This window comes from Cebidichthys violaceus, unplaced genomic scaffold (genome assembly GCF_023349555.1).
Source record: "Cebidichthys violaceus isolate CVI_PGR_0920_01 unplaced genomic scaffold, fCebVio1.0.p SCAF_6, whole genome shotgun sequence".
NCBI lineage: Eukaryota > Metazoa > Chordata > Actinopteri > Perciformes > Stichaeidae > Cebidichthys > Cebidichthys violaceus.
This window is the reverse complement of record NW_027176816.1, coordinates 3,805,798-3,829,034: the sequence shown is the minus strand read 5'-3', so window position 1 is coordinate 3,829,034 and position 23,237 is coordinate 3,805,798. Positions and strand designations below refer to the sequence as shown.

Here is a 23,237-nt window from a genome sequence, read left to right as displayed (position 1 = left end):
GACTATTAAGCTGAATTTCCCTTTGTTCATTAAATTTCCAAACGGCATATTGTCTATATTTGAACAAGTTAAATTACAGGAACTCTACATTGCTAAAACAGCAAAGACACGACGAAAATATAAGACATTTCTTTGTGCTCTAAGTTTATTATCTTCCAAAATATATATTTAATACAGTTTAGTGGCTGTCTGTGGTGCTAGCTTTCCCTTTTGTACATAGAAAGCACTGTGGTGGATTTTACTTTATGTTAAGCTGGACAGACCGTGTCAGATTTTACAAATCTTGTTAGATGCTATACATTTTAAATCACCCTTTCTACATGACCAAAATGTGCTGACAATGTACAAGTTTGATCGACTGGTCAAGGCGTGGGTGCTCTCAGTGAATGTAAACATGAAACTCCAAATTGGTTTTGTCCGCTGACAATTCCAAAAAAGTGTCATACCGAGAAAGGAAACACTATTTTGAAGAATTCTTCAGTAACATGAAGGAAACAAAGGAATTTGGGCTTGTGGGTGGCTGGAAGATGTGGTTGTCTGTCTGTTTTATTGTGAATTAAAGTATTTCTACTTTGCTTACCTTTATCTTTTCTAATCAGTGCTTCTACTCAATTAAGAACAGATCTTAACCCTGAGCAGGACACTCTCTCCATGATAATGCAGTCTGTGTTTCGTGGCCTTTAAAGGCTTTTATCTGTCATAATCACATCAGCACTGCAGCTATAGGTCGAATTTTGAAACACAGACCTCCAGTCAGCAGACCTTCTGTCGTCTACAACACACCTGCTGGATATATAACGTTAAACAAAGTCCAGCATTGATGTAAGTTTTCAGATCGGCATTCCTTCGCTCTGACACAAAGCAGACAGAGCATCTCCCAAAGCTTGATGAGGTCAGGAGGGATTTATTTGAATTCCTCATGCCGTGTTCCCATCAATCCAAAACCTGTCTTCATGAAACAAGTCTAAAAATCACTCTAACAGTAACTGTAAGACCCAAGAGATGAAGAATATTTGGAATATTTTCACTAAGTATAAACCACATTGCAACAGGATATAAATCCACATCCCTGACTGTTTGAAATACCAGAATCCCCCTGAATCACACATTTATATCCCCTGCAATATCACAAATATAATACTTTAAATGTCAGTTAGATTTAATTTAGTTTAAACAGTTTGACAGGGCTCATGTCTCAGTGATTGCTCTTTCCATTAGGGTAAATTATTCTTTTGTGTGTGAAAGACCAGTCACAAATTAAACAATCTATTATTTGGTAAAAGACCAACAGCTGTATCTAAAAGTGGAATTCTGTCAGGATTTTGGCTGATTGTGAAAAGCATTTAGAACGGGAAACTGGTCAATCGTTAATAACCAACCTCTCTGCTTTACACTCTTCTCCCTTCTAATCTAATCATGGGAGGAATTGCAACTGTGTAATACATCTAATAACCACTATTTATGGCTCCATGTAGATCCTCATGTAGATCTTCATATCCCCTCAGACATATGAAATATCCATTTTCCTTTGTCCTTATTTTTTTTTTTACTTTAACTTATCATTAGGAAGTAATGGATCAAACAAAGGACTTTCACCCAGGAGACCACTGTTCATGCCCTGTGTAAAACCGAAAGTCAAAGTTTGACCTTTTTTAATTTAAATAGTCTATGCAAGTTACATTACATGACAAATACACTTATTTTAATACAAACCATGATATTTTCTTTACTAAACCTGAGAAGTAGTTGTGTTGCCATGTAACACAACTACTCGCTTACATGTGGCTATGTAAGCCATGCTGGTAAGAGGTCGTCCTGATTTCACATATTTCTGTGAGATCACACTACACTTATGCCAACCAATTGCTCTTTGGGGGAACCCTGGTTAGCTGTACTTCCAAATTTACCATAATCTAAACAAAATTGTCAAACTATGGTTTGCATCCATGTTTGTCCAAAATTTCATAATTGTATCCTATTAGACATTTGTCTGAAATTGTCAATTCTTGAGTTATGGTAAAAGTCATGTGTTGTGATGTCACGGTGACCTTTGACACCAACAGATTGTCTGCCTTCAGTCAGATGTATTTGCTAGGAAAGTGATCAACTCTCAGCATCAAATAACAACAAAACTGACTGATTTGGTTCCGTCTTAAAAAAATATGAGACTCCTCTCCGTTCTCTCAACACTCATTGTAATTCACTTCAATAATATTTCTAAACTTACGTCACAAAGGAATTACAAAAAAAGCACAAGAACAGAACTTATATATATTCCTCCGCAGTTCCTTCCTTTTTATGCTTTGTTATTATCCCGACACCCAAAGGAAAGGTCTGTTTTCTTTTTAACCACACACACAATCACTATACACACACACACACACACACACACACACACACAGGTTGAGACACAATTACACTTAATACACATACGCACACGGCACCAGCTGTGCTAATGATTAACCCAGATGTAGCCTCACCTCTCGGCGCTCTGATCCTGAACTGGAGGTGATGCAGCAAAGTGAAACCAAATGGTGCAGAACAGAACAAGCTACGTGAATGTGGACATACAATATATACCAAGCAGCCAGCTGGCAACAATATGATCCGACATGACGTCTGCTACACATACAAGTTTTCCATCAAAATTATTGTAACTTCATTCTAACTATTATATTGAATCATGAAAACCTATTATGAGCTGACATTATTACATTACATTACAGTCATTTAGCAGATGCTTTTATCCAAAGCGACTTACAATTCAGTATCTATCTACACACCGTAGGCACAGCTATATATAATCTCCTGAATTCCCTCGAATGCAGTATAAAGGGAGTGAAGCCAGGACTTGCTCAGGTTGACTGTACTGTACATCAGCCTGCAGGCACTCTCTGTTAAACTGCCATACATTATCATGGCTGTGTAAACACACTCTGTCGTGTAAATATATACCTCGGCTGCCAGGAAGAGATTAAAGCTCACATACTGTCTGAAACTATACAACTAGAGCCATTAAGAAAACGCAGTGTATTTTAGACTTGGTTGAATTACATATAATTGTGTTGTGGAAGAGAAAAATTCCAAAGTCTTTTTATAATTAGTTTGAACCTGTAAGTAGTTTGGTCGCATTAACATAAGACAACCAATATTTTTACAAAGCCTGGGATGTTTTAATTTGTCATTTTAGATTACTTAACTGGTATTGACATGGAAATCTGTAAAGAGCATATGAAGAAAAGAGAGCAAGTACTATTTTTCATAAAGTCTTTCTGCCTTCAGCAGAGAAATATGTTACACGTCTGGGGGAGAAGGTCTTCTGCATACACTCGTGTGAAGATGTGTGTGCACGCAAGCAGATATATGAAAGTATACACACGTCTTCTTACAGTAACTATCGGGGCCCCACCGAGATATTACAAACACCCATCAAACACACAGTCCTCTACCACAAACACCGACGGACACGCAGAGGACATTTCAACAGCTTTAGTTCAAACACACACCTGACAGAGCGACTGAGGCTGAACTCTGCTCTGCTCAGTGTCTAAAAGACAGCAACTCAAACACAGATGTGACTTTTGGAGATCGGAAAGCCTCGCCTGAGGGATTCACCCAGACTGTATTTTAACACCAGGCACACAACCCATTTTGGGCTGATGATGTAAATCAATATGTTCTTCTGCTGCTTATTGTGACCAATAAGTCACTCTAGTAATTCAACCTTAATCCAGGTTAGGGTTGCAAAAAATTTGATTATAAAATACTTTATGATAGTTAACTTATTTGGGGTGACAGCAAACACAATATTTAGTGAATAAACTTATGACTTAACACGTGCTAGTCTTTGCTGGCTAGCTGTGACCATGTGGGATGTAGCTTGAGCATGATAATTGTGGAGTTTTAATTATCATCCTTTATTGTAAAACAGTTCTTTTATAAATCAAATCCTTTAAATCAAAAGTTTGCACACAGCAAACAAATCAAAGGATTTTGTTGGCATATTGATGTTTTAAAGAAAAGTATATTTTTTAAATTTCTATTAGACTCACAATTTTGTCTGCTTATGATGGTAAAATGTTTGTTTCTATCTGCATATGATGTGTTAGCCTGAGCAGAAAACCCCTGTATTTACATGTTATTCACGTTATTTCCCGCTCATTCCGATGGAAAGTATCCACCTTGAAATTTTGCCTTTTATTTTATTTTGTATGTAAGATGCTCTTCACCTCTGTATCCCAGTGCTTTTTTCTGAACAGAAAGAAAGTCAAGCGGTCTACAAGTCCAGATTTTTTGGCATTATAACGCAAACAAATATATGGTCAGTGAAGTAGAGTTATGCATTTAGTTTTTTCTAATCCTACATATTGTCATACACTAGATCGTTCCCCCATATTGACAACCACTGAATTACAGAAGAAAAATAAATAAATAAATAAAGCCACCTGTCTCTCTGTATCTACTGTCAAACAAATCACGGCTTAAATATCCTCTATGGGGTCACAGTGTAAAGCCTCCCAGCAGCAGTATATTCTCCTTCACTGTACATCAAAATATCTGACAAATCCCAGCACTCCCTCTCCTCCTGTAAAATTCCTCCCAAATCCCAAATCAGTCAGGAGCAGACAGCTAATATGTATAGGCAGATATGTGATTGTTCATGCTTTTGTATGTGTGTGTGTGTGTGTGTGTGTGTGTGTGTGTGTGTGTGTGTGTGTGTGTGTGTGTGTGTGTGTGTGTCTCAAATCCCCCACAGCCTGCAGGTAGACACACACAAATGACCTGCACACACACGCACAATTGTAATTATGCAATACACACACTTATTATTAAATTAAACATATACGGCCCACTTCCGCTTCTTCATGAGACACCTACACTTATCTGGAAATTCAGATTCCAACACACACACACACACACACACACACACACACACACACACACACACACACACACACACACACACAGTTCATCCACATGAATTAAAACAGGCTCCGTCTTGTTGTTCTGCTCCAACAAAAAAAACAACTAAATATAGGAGAGGAAGTTTATTTGTATGGAAGTTGTAATCAGAAAGATACGTCTTCCTCTCCAACTCCAGCTGTTTTGCTCCCATGAAACTGCATGAACACCCTGAAAACTGATATAAATACTCTTCTGACAGAGGATGATATACTTTAATACATTTCAGGTGTTCACAGTTGGCATTCAACCCTTCATTTGTTCAGACTTGACTTGGTTTTCTGCTTGAGATTTGACACTAATGGCATGAACATCTGATTTGAATCTTGTTCCTGAAGAGTTTTGGTCAAATCTCCAGTAGTAAAAGACATTTATACTGTATATTAGAAAGACGTTACAGATGAGTGCTTCTTTGCACATGCATTGTACATTTTTGTTGTAATTCCTTTCCGTCATTATTAATCAGCAGGCTCATGTGCTGTTACTTGCATTACAGGTGAGCAGGTATGTTGAAGATGATGAAGACAGACAGCACTGGCACAGAACGCAACTACAGCCAAGAATGATTGAAACCCTTATGCATCACATCAGAGCAGTAGCTCGAGGATATGAATTTGGTAATTTGCATTTTGCAGCGTTGAGTGGGTTTAACACTATGCGTCTGTGTCAATGTAATAACATAAATCACTTTTATAAGCTACTATATTTACCAAGACACACACACACACACACACACACAGACACAGACACAGACACACACACACACACACACACACACACACACACACACACACACACACACACACACACACACACACATACTTGCAGTACAAAATCCAGTCAAAACAACGTTGGTTTGCCACATGTCTGCGAGTCATAACAGTGCAGTCTGATTCCCAGATTGTGTCTGTGTGTGTGTGTGTGTGTGTGTGTGTGTGTGTGTGTGTGTGTGTGTGTGTCTGTGTGATATTTATTGACCCTTTGAAGGTTGGGTATCAATTTGTGTCTTACTTGTAGGGGTTGTTGGGCTCATTGGCGTTGCAGGCCTCAGCATGTCCGTTACACACACAGCGTCCTCCGATACTGATGTCTTTGATACTGTAGTAATACTGTAAAATGAAAACAATACACAACATGAGTTATTATCATCGATATGTTGTTGTACATCACGTTTGTGTTGAAGGAATATTTCGACATTTTGGGAAATATGATCCCACATCCACACCACTGTCACGTCTGTGTACGGTAAATTAGAGTTAAACGCCTAGAGATGCTTAGCTTAACATAAAGGTCGGAAACAGAACCTCTGAAGCGCACTGATTAAAATGTTACATCTTGTTTGTAAAATGCTGGTAAACTGATTTTTATTTTTTTATCCTTTGAACAGATCCAGGTTACCCGTTTCCCCTTCCAATTTCTAATGGACGGACTGGCAACACTATGACGTCCATGTCTATAACGCATTATAAAACATACTTATAATGCTTTATAATCTGCTTGTAGCACTGTTCAATTATAGTTCTAAGCTTTCATAAATATGCATAATGCTTTATAACAATAATCATAACACACAAGCATTTTATAATGACTTATCAGGTCAAGTATCATAATACTTCAAAGTCACTCACAGCCTTGTGTTATAATTCCCATAGTTGTAATACATTGTCAATAATATAATAATACATCTTACTGAATACATCTTTTTATAATGCATTAGGATCACTGTAATAATGCATTTTAATGTGATTAGAAGTGGTCATTGTTTGCTTTAAGTAAAATAAAATGAATTCTACAACGTTTTGTATGTTGTTCTTTTGTATTTTTATTTTACTTAAAGCACCCAATGACCATCTAATCTATCGATTAATCTCTTTGACTCTACTAAACCCACCAAGGGATCGTCTAATATGTATGAGTTGTGCTGAAAGTCTGGAGGGGCAAACTGTAATAAAAGTCGCATTTACAAAGAAGTTTTATTCTCTATCCGTCAATCATTCTTTGGAAGAATATGGCATCAACAAATCATTCCTAATCGGTTGCACTGCGTTACCCTGCGGGTGACAGTGGGGTCACGGAGCGCCTTTCCCATCAGGTGTCCCAGCAGCGTGTTGGTTCTCAGGAAACGAAGCCTGATGTTGGTGGCCTTGGTGAAGTCCCTCAGTACTGGTGAGTAGGAGAAGTTCAGGGCCCCGGGCCGACCGTTTACCAAGGACACCACAATCTGGGAGAGGACGACAGAGGCTGGTTATCAGCTGACCAAATTATAAATATAAACATTACAGCCTGGGAAAGTCCTGGATTATCAAAGGGATGACATCCACCAAATCATATTCATAGTTTGATATCATGGCACCAGCAAAATGTTTTTGTTTTTGATTCTATATTGCATGATAATAGTGCAGGATTGTTTTCCTGACTAATACTTAATATGATTATTATAATATGCTGTTTAAAAATACTCTTCACCCTCATGTCCTTTTTAAGTCATTGTACAATTGTATAAAATAAAGAATTGACTTTTGGCACATTTATAGTAAGGGCTGGGTGATAACTCAAAATGGCAATTTATCTTCTTTTAATGTAATCGTAGTGGCGAAATTATATATCAAGATATATTACACAATTATGTCGTCTGAATAAATAACAAGCACTTACTGACAGAAAATCTGATCATTTTGCACTAAAGTTCACAATTAAATGAGACACTACGCTGTACTTTTCTTTTGTCAAACATTTAATTCAGACAGGAGTATACAAAAATAGGCTCGACTATGACCTACCTAAGACTACAAGACCATGTGGTTATTTAATACATTAAATAATTGACTTACCAGAAAACCTGCTATATTGTGATACATATTTTCAAGGTATTTAGGCCCCAATTCCACAAAATAATACAGATTTTTCTCCCTATGAATCTATTCATCTTAATGCAAAAAATAGTGAAACATGTCCATCACAATGTCCCAGAGTCGAGTCCAAAACTTTAAGATAATCAGTCACATAAGATAAAGAAAAACAACAAATCCTCACATTTGAGCAGTTGGAATGAGGGAATATTTGCTTATAAATGACCAACTTTTTCTGTGGCTCAACTAATTAATGGACTGACTAATTGTTTCAGCTCTACAGCGTTGGACAAAGACATTAATGTACTTTATACACAAAACACACACTCACCTCTCCATTCTCCAGCGGGACTATACGGGAGTATTCGGTGGTGCAGACGATGTCATTATCATTGCTGATCCTCTCAATGGTTCTCTGTCCAAAACGCTCAATACAGTCTCTCTTGGAGGCTACACACACACACACACACACACACACACACACACACACACACACACACACACACAAAAGAGAGAAAGGGGGGAGAAAAAAGAAAAGCGTCCAATCAATCACAAGCGCATTTGCAAACGTGTGACCATCCCCTCGTGTTAAACGTGAGGAGTGTGAACCATCTTTAATGATGCATCTCAGTGTGATAATTAGAGGAGGGTCTCGGCTTGGTGGAGGTCTATATTTTAGTTCTCCTTAAATATACCTCAGCAGCCTTTTCAGCTTCACAACAGCTGGAAAGACATCATTAATCATCAGCTTCCACCGAAAACACTAACTCTATAAGACTCTCTTGAAGCCTAACCTACTGCAAACCTAACTCTGATCTGAATCAATATAAATCCAAAGACAACCGATCTTATTCAGCATTTAAGATATAAATGTATGTAACCTATTTATCAACACATATCCATCACAGCAAGGTATGTTCCCTGATTAATAGGTCATAAGCAGTTATAACTGCCGTGCTTAACTAACTCCATTAAAAAATGTGTGACGGCGATCCCACAGTAATAATCTCGGATTCATTATTCATAACATCCAGCACTAATAATGCTTATAATTAGTTATTTTTTTATGACCTCTTTATAACACCAAGGAACATAAATATACACATGTGACACACTAAAGTGCTGCATAAACTTCTGTCCTGATGACGCAGGATGACAATCGCCAAAACTATCCAATCAACAAGTTACCCGTCAGTCTGCATAACTTCATGTTTACTCCTCTTGGTTCATTTGTAAAAAAGTCAGTGTGAACAGGGATCAAAACTAAAATGCAACAATTTATCATATATTTTTTCCTGGACCAAATTAACCCAAATACAAACAAAAAGGGTGGTTGATTCTCAATGATATCTCATTTATGTTGGTCACTTCATTTAAACGTTAGCTGGTTGATTTGGGTTGAGAGACACAAACTGTAACAGTGCGTCTGACAGTTTGAGATTTCAGCTTGTTTAAGTCACATTGTTTCTTCATGAAGACACAGCTACATTCCTGGAATGGTTTCACTTTATCTCAGAAGTGACCTTGACACAGAGGAAGACTGAAAGACCACGAATACAAGACAAAGAAGAGGAGGCGAGGGTGATTTTATAATGTCAAGATGTCCCAGCCAACCGTACCTCGAACAGCACCAGCAGTTCAAACGCCCCCCACCACAAAATCAACACGAATGGAAGTTCCTCGTAGTAGAATTTAATGAAAGAAATCCCAGCTGGTGGGAGGTGATCTCACACTTGCAGAGCATTAAACAAACAGACAGTGAGTCCCTGTGAGTATACTAGTATGAAGTATGCATGGAGTAATGTATTCAACAGCAATCAGAGAACAAGCTTTGGTACGGCCAGCTTTTAAGTTTACCGACTTCACCTTAAAGAATTCCAGGGTAAAGATGGCTATCAAACTGCAGAGACTTTATTTCTCTGTCATCTTGAACACCTGGAGCAGCTTTCAATAAGCCAAATTAATGAGTAGACACACAGACAGACAGACGCACTCACACACACACACACACACACACACACACACACACACACACACACACACACACACACACACACACACACACACAGATGAGGCAGACCCAAACCCCCTCTGCCTCTTTCTTCTACTCAGGTGAACATCAAGCTGTGACCTGTTGGCAGACATGCCTGGAATTTCCCTGGAGCCCACCTACAATGACAGCTGCCACATCCAATCAGCTAGCAGCTCTATGACGTAATGTCCCCCCTCCTCCGACCTGACCGACAAACCAACCAACCAATCAGCCGCCTGCCCTCGGGGCTGCTGTTAAACTGTGAGATTAGAGGGAGCATTAAATCTTACCCTGGGGGAAGTTAGGAAAGCATGAAGTGATGCTGATGGAATCTGACTCCGTTTGCTTCTAATGACCAAACATCTGGAGTCACAGACATATGTATGCATTGTATAGGTGAATATATACAGTATATGTGCAATACTCACAGGCAAAGTACTGCCAGGGTTGGTAGGTCTGACCAAAGTCGACAGATCTCTCCAGAACCCAAAGGTCCGGACGGGGAGAGTTTGCGAACTTAATCAACACGTAGGCAACATGGAAGAGCTGCAGAGACACAAAGAAGAAGACATTCACATTATTCACACATTCAAACTTAGAGGATGACAAGAAATTATTTTTAACTGCAACATTGCAAATGGCTCTAAGGTAAACAATAACAATAAACCCATCAACAGCACAAATATATTCATATTCATAAAACTTTTGTTCTCTCATTGCTGGGCTGCAACGACTATGTTCCTCATTTAATAAGCTGCAGAATAATTTCTTGATTATTCTAGATACATTTAGTCTCTAAAATGTGAAATTAAATGAAATTGTTTATCACAGCCAGCAGCTTTGTTTACGGTCGATCGGTGACAGCCTCACAGGGAAACATCTGTTACAGATTGAAGTTTCTGAAAGAATTTCTGCTGAACCTGCACGGTTTTCATTCACTTCAATCCGACCTGGTGGCACCGATGACAAGAATTAAGAATAACCACAAAGAAATAGTCAATCTTCTCGCTGATGGTCTTGTTTACGTCTGTAGGCCATATAGGGTCACGAGTAATACATTCAGACTGTTTCATAACCAGTTAAAAATGTCTCACAGTAACTTCAGGATTAAATGTAAAGGGGTAAAGGAATGGAAAATGGAAGGAAAAGAAGAAAAGTGTCAAGGATGGGAAAGGAAAACAAGGAAAGGAAATTAAACAAAAGGAAGGACAGATATGAAAGGAAAGGATATGATATGAAAATAAAAGGAAATTAAGAAAATGGTGAGACATGAAACAAAAGAAAAAAAGGAAAAAGATGGCATCTGAAAAGAAATTCAAGCAAAGGAAAAACAAGAAAGACAAGAAGTAAAAAGAAAAGAAAAGGTGGGATAGGAAATGAAAGGGAACACAAGGGAAAAAAAGAATGCAATGGGGTTAATAGAGGAGAAAACAAGACCAGCTAATTCAACTGTTGTGGTTAAAAGTGGAAAAGCGAGCTGCCAGCTTCTAATAAAACCATTCGGAGGTCCACAGTTGACCTGTGAAACCTCTTCCCTCCTGAGAGAAATCACGTCAAAACCAACTACAGTGCGTCTGATCTGTTTTGTCGTGTTACATGTTAGGTTCTGAGTTATTATCAAAAAACTGATTCCTGTCAGTAATGAGCACCAGGTGCTCTGCAATCACACTCTCAGGTTTCAGCCCAGCTCTCCGGCTGTCTGCAGCCTCTTCTCTTTCACTTGTCATCCCTCACTCATTTCCTGAAAAGGCCCTGAAGCTGGTTAGACGGCGATGACAAACTGCTCTCATGGGCAAAGAGAAGTCCAGCTGTACTGTTTCATCCGTCAGACCTTGAAACAGAACACACTAAAATAACAAGATGACTCACATACAATTATTACAACTAATCACATTTAATTGTTACACATCCTCTGCGCGCGTGTGTGTTGAGAGCTGCTTTTTGAATGCAGCATTTGACGATGTCAAGTTTATTTAAATCTGCGATAAAATTGTAATAATTTGCAACATTGCCTCTCTTGGGTTTTGTACTTGTTTGTTTCTGGCTAAAAACAAGCCTTACCTGTTGCAGGCCACATTTTAAACTTTTTGTAGTGGCTCAAAAACTGATTTCCATAGAAAATACATATTAATGTCCTGATGCAACCGTTTTAAGATGTAACATTAGATTTCACACTCATACTGTCCACACAGGGTGAGCTTGAGGACCAAACATTGAGCAAATTTGACGGAAAATATAATTTGAGCTTAAATCCCTGGATCTAAAACCAACCAACTTGTCTTTCTGTATTAATTAACATTGTTCGACATTTAGTTGGTCTTTGTCTCCCCATCGGAGCACACACACACACACACACACACACACACACACACACACACACACACACACACACACACTTTGACCATCCATTACTGGAGTTCGGCCTGTGACCGCCATACTTCCTCCTTCTGACAGGCAGCTCTGTCAGAGGCGAAGACAACACACAAGACAAAGGTCTTGACACACTTACAGAGAAAGACCTGCAAGAACTAGTTCTATCACTGTGAAATGCCAGAAGTGTGCGTTTCAGGCTGATGAATGAAAGAGGAGGAGGATGGAGGAGGAGGACATGTCATCTCTGTTGACAGAGGAGACTCATGTTCATCCGTCTCCATCTGTCCAACCACTCATACTCAGTTACTGCAATTTGTCAGTATCATACTATTACAAAACTGCAACTTTCAAAACAGTCATTTCCTGCATGATTTACATCATTTCTCAAACATGAAATCTAAAACTGCAACTCTGTGTTTTCATGTAATTAAAACGGTAAAAATGGAAATGCGTTACATTCCTCCACTCTGCTCATTTTAGTTGTTTTTTAATTTGGTATCCAGAAATATCTGTCAACATGTATAGAAAGAAAGAAGTCATAAGAGACTTTTAACTGCGCTTTGTTACGGAGAGAAAGATGGTTTCTACTTAAAACATATAAACATATATGTGTGTGAATGTTTGTGTGAGCGTGTGTCTGAAGGAGATCTAAAAAGGACAGGAAACAGAAAGCAAGGCCTCTGCATGTCCCTCAGGGCCAAAGACATTGGAGGACAAATCCAGAAGCATTCCTCTGACTCCAGGGTTAAAGTTTGACCAGCTCAGGGAGCAACCTCAAGTTCAGAGCTGATCCTTTGAACCAAAGACTTCATTTCTAACTGAAAACACACGACTGAACACGCAGAGATCAGGTGATCGGCTCTGAACGTCAGACTTTATTGTATTTTTTATTATTGACTTCATACAGCTTGATTCTGAATGCAACAATCCACTTTATCTATAACTGCACTTGCAAGTCTTATTACCAAACTTTTCTCTATATTTAAGATTTCTGGCCACACCTAATTTAAGAAATTTCCTTCCAAAATATTAGAGGCCATAATGTGTGACTTGTGTCGTGAAGTGTTGTAATGTGTGTGGTAGTGTATTGTTCTTTATTTTAAAATGTAATTTAAAAAATTGTAAACCTGCTAGTAATCCCCATTTTTAATAAATGTATCGGTAATCTGGTTCTGTCTTTTTGTTGTGTAACTGTAACGGAATATAATTTTTTCCCAAAGTCTAATTACAAAACACCGCTCAATGCATTCCTTTACTGACTGTCACAGCTCGCTTTTATTTCTCTCTGCAGTTAGTATTAAAAAATGTTGATAAAAAAATGTCAATTTGCTGTTGCTTTGGTGAGCCAGTCACATCACTGCCTACGCCCCGCTTCAGCTAAGGTTTAACAATGTATTATTTTACTATTTCATTCATTTAATTTGTCATATGATAATTCATTTCACAGTGACTCATTTATCCATAATAAAAGAGGATCAGTCGTATAATCAGTTGCAGCTCTAATGGGAAATGAAGCGTTGATTTTTCAAATCACAGACTGTAGTAAACCCACTAATGTATGATTAGAGGTGACTAAAAGCGGTTCCCCTGAGTAATCTAGCACCTCTCTCTCGACCACACACACTCTCTCTCTCTCTCTCTCTCTCTCTCTCTCTCTCTCTCTCTCTCTCTCTCTCTCTCTCTCTCTCTCTCTCTCTCTCTCTCTCTCTCTCTCTCTCTCTCTCTCTCTCTCTCTCTCTCTCTCTCAGCTGTCTGTCTCCAGCCCTCGGTGGGAGTCAGTCTGTTGCCTGGTCTAAAAACACACACTCACACAGTTACAACAAAAGGTTTTGCTGACCCCTTTTTTTCCCCAACACCCACACACCCCTCTACAGGATTTATGGATTAGTGGCGGCCTCCCAGGTCAGCCTCCCTGAATTGCCTGTCAATCCCATCAATCAAACTACGGGACGAGAGAAATAGATGGAGAGAATAGCAAAGATATTGGAAGAAATCTGTAGATATAGAAAACAAAACAAAAAACATTTATGAACATTTATTCATAAATGTTCATTATTTTTTCTTTTGGGATACCAGTTAAAAAAACGCTCGTCGTTAATAACTCAGAGTGGAGGCATCTCTTCTCTGTGACAGCCCCGTCCTCCCAACGCAGTAAAATCAAGCCATCAAAGATGTCTGGAAACCACTTTGTCTCGTACACACAGGCGGCCGACACGGTACTAAAAGTGCGCATAGTAAGCAAATAAAAGACAAGCATTACTCCATCATGTAACCTCGCAGGGACAGGGCTCCAAACATCTGTGCTTTGTCCTTAAAAAAACTGTACATGTCATCAAACCTAACTAAAATGGTTAGAGTCTCTGTCTGTCTGTCTGTCTGTCCGTTCGTTCATTTTGGACATCAGATTTGGCGGGTGTATTGCTAAGGACCCAAGTGCAGAGCAGAGTGCAAGCTCGTCAGATCTACAGGCATATTTATTAGTAGTGCCTTATGTGAACACTGTGTAGTGTATAAACGGTTACACCACAGAACGGCATGCTGGGTATAAATCACTCGTCACTCACTAAAATTAAATTCAAGAAGAGACCGGAGATCTACAAGACACATATATTAGTAGTTATCTTGACAACCGTTCATCTGATTAACACACACATGAATGGAAAGTATCATAAGGAGTCATGAAGTTCACTGTTTTACTATTATTTAAATGTTTTATTTTAGCCGTCTTCCCTTTTCTTCTATCTAGCACTGAACTATTACTGAAAAGGGAACAACAATAATTTAATGCTGCATATTTTCTCAGTTAAGTGACTTGTAGCTCACTGTCTCATCGTACTAAAAGCTCAGTTATACGGGTACACCTGATATAAGTGGTCTACTACTACTACTACTACTACTACTACTACTACTACTACTACAACATTCTACCCGACACACCTTTCCCACTTAAAGGGATGTTATGAAATGTCAAAATGTCAATTAGAAATATCACTTAAGATACTCTCTGAATTTATACGTATACTGTGTGTATATGTCTAAGGAATGTGTGTGTGTGTGTGTGTGTGTGTGTGTGTGTGTGTGTGTGTGTGTGTGTGTGTGTGTGTGTCTGGCCTCTAGCTGGTTTAATAATTGTACACATTCCTCTGTGGCACCACATTCCTGGTGCAATGTAACCATGGAGATAAGACAGGGGACACACAATAAAGGGACAGAGGGAAGGATGGGGGGATGACGGATTGAGGTTGGAGGAATGAAGGTTGGAGCAATGAAAGATGGAGGGATGAAGGAGACACTACAACATGTACAAACACTGCAGAGTGAGAGCGATAAGAGCGGACACATCCAGTGTAAATGTCACCTGTTGATACAAAGTCAAAGCTTTGGTCATGGACCTTTTATGGAGAAAATGCTGTGGCTGAATCCACATGGTGCACAACTTTTTGTATTATTATCTACAGATTGAATTTTGATTGATTGATTAATCGTTAATGTAATTATTTTTTAAGCAAAAATACCAATAATTCCTTGATTTCCACTCCTTAAATGATGATGTTTGCTGGTCTTCTTAGTCTTCAAATCACAATCTGTAGTTGTAGAAGTATTGTTACGCATAAACTTCATAAACTAACTAAGAAAACAAAGTAAGTATGAGATGCTTAATACAACGATTCAAGAATCTCCCCTGACTGTAAAACGAAAGCACTGAGATACTGCTGAATAATTCTCTGATTTACTATTACACTCAAAGGCATCATTTCTATTGTGTAAATATCAAGTTAAATTGGTTTCTTCCATATCCAAATGTCTCCATTTCCATGGGCTTCAATGTTAAGAGATGATAAAGATCTAACAGCTGTGAATCCCACATCTGGATGACCGTCAAAATCGACCTCTGTTGGGCGGCTGCAGTAATCTAAATGAAATCAGAATGTAACCATTTTAAAAAGGTAGTGGAAGTACCGGAATAATTCAAATAAATGTAAATAAGTCGCAATTCTACGGAGGACAAAACACCTGAGGGACATGATGGATGATGGACAGACATAGGGAAGGAAATGAGATCCAAGAAAGAGTCAAAGAGGAAATGTAGCCAAATGACCTGCAGGATAGGTCACTGTGTCTGAGTGTAGGTGTGTGGGTGTATACGTGTGTGTGTGTGTGTGTGTGTGTGTGTGTGTGTGTGTGTGTGTGAGGAACTATCTTTCTAATGAGTGCAGAACTCGGCCTAAACTTTCCTTAATCTCTTTAGTCCATTAATGAGATTCAAGTCAATACAAACACATTGTGTATTGAACATGTGTTGCTGTCTGGTGAAGAACTGCACTTAGTTACAGACAGAATAGGAACATGTATCCATGAACATGTAGATGCAGCTCATGATCCAAATAATTCAAGTTTTAGACTTTTCCTACTAACAATGATTTTCATTATTGATTAATTTGCAGATTGTTTTCTGGGCTTTCTGTATTTAATTTACTGCCACAAAAGAACAAGGAGCAAATATTCACATTTTAAAAGCTGTAAACCATGAATTTTAGCATTTTTGCCTTAAAAACAATATAATTACTTTTCAAAATTGACATTGTTTAATTTTCTACTCACCAATATCAAATTCTAAGATTCTCAGAGGAATCAAGACGGTTAATGTTTTGATTTGAGCATGAAGGTTTATTCTTGACCTCTGAACCATATATCTGTTATATTCAACTTAGCCTTCACTCACTAGCTTTTTTTGCAAAGCTATTGTCTGTAGTGCAGTGCCTTCGTCGAGTGTGAGTGAAATATTATAAAACTACTCCAATTAATTTTGTGCGATTAAGTATCAAAGCTATTTACAGATTCTTATGACATCTTCCAGGAGCCCAAACCCAAAAGAACTCCTGGATTTTATGAGCGAAAACCAGCAAATGTTTGTTATTTGAAATTGTTAAATAACTGATTGTCAGAATTGCCAGATACATTTTCAGTCAGTTAAAATGTAAGCACTAAATCAAACTAGATCTAAACGGACTGGAATTAACCCACACTGAGATTTCAAAGTTTCCGTCGCTGGAGAAAAGGCTCTTTAATCAGAGTTCACACGATGCTACACTGAAACCAACTACATAATCTGATATCACACAGCACTAACAGATGTTCCTGTGTGTGTGTGTGTGTGTGTGTGTGTGTGTGTGTGTGTGTGTGTGTGTGTGTGTGTGTGTGTGTGTGTGTAGGGACGCGTGTGGGATATTTCTTTACAGTAAGCCAGGCGGATGGGAAGATTATTCTGGCGTCTTTGTGAGTGTGAGTGTGTGTGTGTGTGTGTGTGTGTGTGTGTGTGTGTGTGTGTGTGTGTGTGTGTGTGTGTGTGTGTGTGTGTGTGTGTGTGAGAGAAAGAGTGAGAGGTTGATAAAAGACAGGACTAAGGAAACGTGGGCAGAGTTGTAACGTAGAGACGGAGCTGCAGCTTCATCTGTCAGTAAACAGAAGAGAGTTAAAGGACCATTCCGTGGTCATAAGTGCTTCTGCTTGTCTCCTGCATCTCTTAACTGGCTTTGTTTAACGGTAACCCTCAAGACAGATGACACTAAACTATGCCATCCAACACAACAAACTACACCGGCCCTCCTCTCTCTCCACATTTTCCACCATTTTTTAATAGATATTGGCCTAAAAGTACCCTTTAAAAAAATGAGTAATTTTCTTATTAAGCATGACGATACATACATATCCCAAAAGGTCATGTTTTTGATGATCCACTTGGTATCTGATATCATCTGGCAAAGGTTGCAAGTCTGTGGAAAGGATTAGCCGATTGATTGATATTCAAAATCCAATGACCCTGTCCTTTTGAAACATTAAACCTTTCATTCATTCTGTTTCCACTGACTGTTCTTGTTATCCGTGTCAGTCAATGTGTAATCCGTTTCTCTCCGTCTCTGCAAACAGATCCAGTGGTGCCAGACTGAGGACCAGCTGTTGTAATCACACACACACACACACACACACACACACACACACACACACACACACACACACACACACACACACACACAATCTCTAATAGAGGAAAGAAGTGAAAAGTTGATTCACGTCTTTTACAGTCTATCAGTGTATCTGTCTGTCTGGACAGACGGCAACTGCCCTGTGTGTGTGTGTGTGTGTGTGTGTGTGTGTGTGTGTGTGTGTGTGTGTGTGTGTGCATGCATGAGAGAGCTTCCCAGAGAACGAAGGTCATGCCTCACATTCCAAGTCAATCTCAGTGTCTCTCTTGTACCTCTCTTTCCTTCCTAATCCTCCCTGAACATGCATTCATGTATTCATTTATGTATTCATTCATTTATCCCTCCTTACCTCCCTCGCTCCCTCCCTTCCTCCCTCCCTCTCTCCAGGGGTTCGGGAATGCCCATATACTCTTCCTTCAGGATCCCAGTGCAGAATTCCTGACAAAGATTCCTGAGGGAAGACTCTCACGGCTCCTCTTAGATTTCAGTGAGAACATTTTCTGACGGTTTCAGGTTTCGCAGTTTAAAACAAGACGCCTCTTGTGGAATTATAAGGACTGAAAACGATACTGCGTCTATCAAAGCAGACAGAGGCTTTGACTTTTCCACTGTGGAGTGATTTATCCTCCAACACAAGTGAGAAACTCAAGGTGATTGGCGGGAAGGAGCTCAATATGCTTGAAACGGACTAGTTGGCACGAAGTGTCATCTGAAAGTTTATCATCTGAAAGCTAGTCAAAGACGGGGTGAAAAGCCTGCTATGGTACGCAAAGGAAAGATGTGGTGAACTGTACAAATGGGTATATAACAATATAACAGTGTATGAACAATCTCTTAAAAGGTACACAATCGCTTGGTAAAGTAAGTGTGATTGTCACACTGATGGTTTTGGAGAACTGTCAAAAATTGTGAGAAGCACTTCATTTCACAACACTACTACCAAGTTACAATTGTTGTTTTTTAAAATCACCATTTAAAATTGGGTCTCGGGTTTTGTCGATCATAGGACAGCACGAGTACACCATCCGTCAAAACAACCAGCTTTCTTCATCGTTCATTGACGAGCCATGAAAGTATACGTTTTATCCCATTTGCAGTCTAGCACGTGTCTATTACTGTTTTTATCATAAACAGTGAGGACTTACAGTCCTGACAGAGATAAATGCACAAATGTAACCTTTAAAAGACAGTTAACTGACCTGTATAGACTCAAATTCATTACTTTGAAACCCAATGTTGGCAACATATTAGCTGTCACTGAGTTAAGCAGTCATCTTCTTTTCCAGAGAGAAAAAGGTGTCCCCTTCAAGTACACATTATCTTCACGCCTGTAAAAGAACGGTAGAGGAAAAAAACCCAACCAACACTTTTAGAGAACTGTGCCTAATAACAGCCTGCATGTTCCCAATAACCACCTCCATATTCAAACTGCACTGTTCTCCAGGTGGCCTTTCGCTGCCCAGAGGCTAAAGATGTGCATAGACAGCCTTCACCTTCACACCTTCAAGACCTATACATTCATACAGCCGGCCCATACACGCTCAGCCAGTGATCTCAGAGTTTCTTAAACACTTCAGAAATGTTAAGATTACATACTCGGTCTTTATCTTTCCATCTTCACGCTGGTTTGCACAGTGTTTAAAAAGTTCTTCACAATGCACACATGCCCATGTCTGACATGTCAGAGCAAGAAAAGAAAAGCTAGGTTGAGACTCGGTGAAGAGTTGCATTCTAGGGATGTTACAAAAGTGGAAATACTGACTTCCCACTGGAAGAAAAAAAATGGAATGGCGTGAGCAATCAAAATATAATTTATTGGTGGAAAGCAGAGTGGCATTTCAAATCCAGCTGTTTCATTTTAGGCCTCATATTATGTTAAATACTACAGAAATGTGTCAATCAAAAAACTGAACAACTTTTCTTATAACTTCCATACCTCATAATTGGAGATTTTGAGATACTTTTCTTTACCCTTAATATGTCTTATATCTCTTAATTCAATGTCCTAATTACAAGGTATTAAAAACGTAATAACTCGAGTAAAATATCCACTGGTGCAAAAGAAAAGACTGAATATGTATTAGAAACAAAACTACTATCACAGTTAGAAATGCTCTATGCTAAATCACCCATTAAGGAACACTAGCATAACATCAGCTGTTTTTGCAGAAATACAGATCTATCATCAATATCTCATCCATGTCTCGCCACTAGTTTTTCTAAAACTGGACAACGAGAGCATCCTGGGTATTTAGACGTCCCGTCTTTGTAAGGAGCGCGGCACTAGAGAGGACAAGAGGGTGACAGCTGAGAGGGGAAGACAATGAGAAGAGTGGTCAAGATAGTGAGAAAAGAAAAGCAGACGTGAAGGTGATTGGAGGAGAAGGACGGGAAGAGAGATAAGAGGGATGGACTCCCATCATGGAAATACTGAGGGAAGCTTCTTCTCAGAGAATATTTATCAGGGCAGACGAGGAAGAAGGAGGAAAGGAGGGTGAAGGGAAGGAAAGGAGGGGGAGGGAAAAGTGTAAAAGTGAGAAGGAATGATGACACCTCTACTGCTACTGTTTTAGCCGTCAAAAACTAATTTTGTTGTATTGTCCATTTATTGGACAGAGTTCTGGCACCTGGGGGTCAAAACAAGATGATTTTTCGAGTTTGCTGTCTTCATACACTGTATATTGCTTACATTTTTGCATAGCTTTCCAAGCTTACAGCTTTGTATTTTAAGGTCATATCTCAGTTTATTCTAACTAAATTTGGAACAAACCCTGCCATTATGACTGCACACGGCTGAGGAATAAAAGCATTTTCATGCATCTTGGTGCCATTTGAGTTCTTCTTTTTTTTAATCATCTTGAAAAAAACAAAGTAAAGATGCCAATGCTCAGATAAAAGCTGAAAGGATAAGAAAAAGAGGGAGCTGATGGAGGAGCAGAGAAGAGGAGTAGCAGAATGAAAGTGGCGAGGAGGGAGGTGAAACAGGCAGAAGAGGCCCTGGAGGTACAGTTTATCCTCAGGGTTCTTCTACAGATTGATGCCTTGTTCCACCACTCTGTCTGACAGTTCAACATCCCCCCAGGATGTGGAAACTCCTGCACAGTGTGTGTGTGTGTGTGTGTGTGTGTGTGTGTGTGTGTGTGTGTGTGTGTGTGTGTGTGTGTGTGTGTGTGTGTCTTGCACTTCTATTGCATGTTTTAGACCTTGAGAGTGAGGACATTTATGAAAAGTGAGGACATTTTGTCCACTCCTTGCCTCACAGACAAATTCCTTGTCTGCCTAAATATACCTGGTCAACAACAGATGATTTTGAGTCTTCAAATAGCTGTTTGAGGGTTAAAACTTGGTTTTAGGGTTTAAATTATGTAGGCCTGTATCATAAGCCCAGTTCATTCCAGAAAAGAACTAGCTAGAATGACATGTCTTGATGCTGGTCCAGGACTAAAGGTTTGTGGGTCCAAAGGAGGTGAGAAATGCAGGATTTAGACATTCCAGGACAAATTACCCTCATCATGTCCTCAACTATTAGCATCACCCCCCCCTCCCCCCTCTCTCTCTCTCTCTCCAACGCCTTTGTACACACCGAGGCTTCACTTTCCTAATCACAAAGTCGGCCTCAAGAAGACTTGCAGACTGGTATTTAGACTCTAAATCAGTTCATCTTGTTGAGTTTAAATCAATAAGAATGTGATTACTAATGGGCCAGTGAGAGCAGTTTTAAAAACAACAGCTGAACGGTTTAGTGCATCACTCTGCCAAGTTTGGTGAAATCGATGAGCTGCATTTTGAGATATTACATCTGACACAATGCAGCATTTCATTTTGGTCTCATCAGTGTAATCCCTAAAACCGTTGGAACTATGCTCCATTCACTAACATCTCATAACAACCAAGTCATAACCTACAGCAAACTGCAACGAATAAACGGAAAGAGACACACTTGTTCCCAATTTGAGAGTAAAGTTGTTTTTTTACTTTTTATTCTGACATGGTTCAGATAACTCCCTCGCAGACAAAGTCAGCTGACATGTTGCAGCCTGACAGATTCAATAAGCATGAAATTCACCTGGGAAAACTTTGCTGAAAATGTTCCAAATGTATCCAAACTCAAGGAGGAGAGCAGAGGAAGTTCTGTATATATATATATATATATATATATATATATATATATATATATATATATATATATATATATATAAAAAAGGACTGATGATAAAACAGACCCAGAAAGTGAGGTCAGACAGAGAAGGAAGGGAGGTTTCCTCTCCTATAACCTTGACTTTCTCCACGTTCCAGATCCACTACTCCTTTCATATGTTCCCTCCGTGCCTTATTGTAACAGATAGCTGGGGCAAATTCCATAATTAGTCAAGAATGGGAGGAGGAGGAGGAGTGATAAGGGAGAGAGAAGGTGGGAGTTCAGGCTGTCTCAATGAAAAGAGGAGGAAGAGGAGGAGAAGGAGGAGGAGGAAAAAGTAAGAGAGAAGGGGGAGTACAGGTTGTTTTCATGAAAAGAGTGGAGGAGGAGGAGGAACGAGGGGGAGTTTGTGGGAACTCTCTAAATAAAAACACTGATGGGTTGCATTCAGACAAGATGAAAGTGATCCGTTTAATATCAAATACAGAGTTGGATATCATGTGACCCAGGACAAAACCTGAACCGTTTGTCTGTCAAGTCAATGTAAACCTTAAAAATCATGTCTTTGTTCCTTTTAATTTGTGATCTTAGAGACAAACTGATTCCATCTCATGATCAAAAAACATATATCGGGGTTTGTACCAAAAGTAGTTTAGTCTCATAATCACTTTAGTTAACAGCTGACAGTCTAAACAATAGACACACATTAGATAAATGCATTTATGTGGCATTTTGAGTGAAATGGTGCCTCTTTTTGCACCGTGCCAACTATACGTTATTTTAACTTTTCCAAAATTGCAACATTTCATTTCTTTCAAAACTTATTTTCTGTTGGAATTAGTTGTGTAAAAACCCATTGTGTAGGAGACGGGGTTTCAATTGATTAGTTCCAAAGTCAA

The 23,237-nt window shown here is 39.1% G+C and overlaps 1 protein-coding gene across 1 annotated transcript in view; it reads right to left on the bottom strand.

Annotated features, from left to right (window-relative positions):
- The window catches only part of lama5 (laminin, alpha 5), a 96,285-nt gene that overhangs the window by 50,364 nt on the left and 22,684 nt on the right, over positions 1-23,237 (bottom strand). The window contains exons 3-6 of the mRNA XM_068733675.1: positions 10,272-10,389; positions 8,143-8,261; positions 7,013-7,183; positions 5,974-6,071 (exon numbers count right to left, since the gene is read on the bottom strand). Coding sequence (XP_068589776.1) covers positions 5,974-6,071; positions 7,013-7,183; positions 8,143-8,261; positions 10,272-10,389 — 506 coding nt within the window. The remainder of the gene's footprint in view (positions 1-5,973; positions 6,072-7,012; positions 7,184-8,142; positions 8,262-10,271; positions 10,390-23,237) is intronic.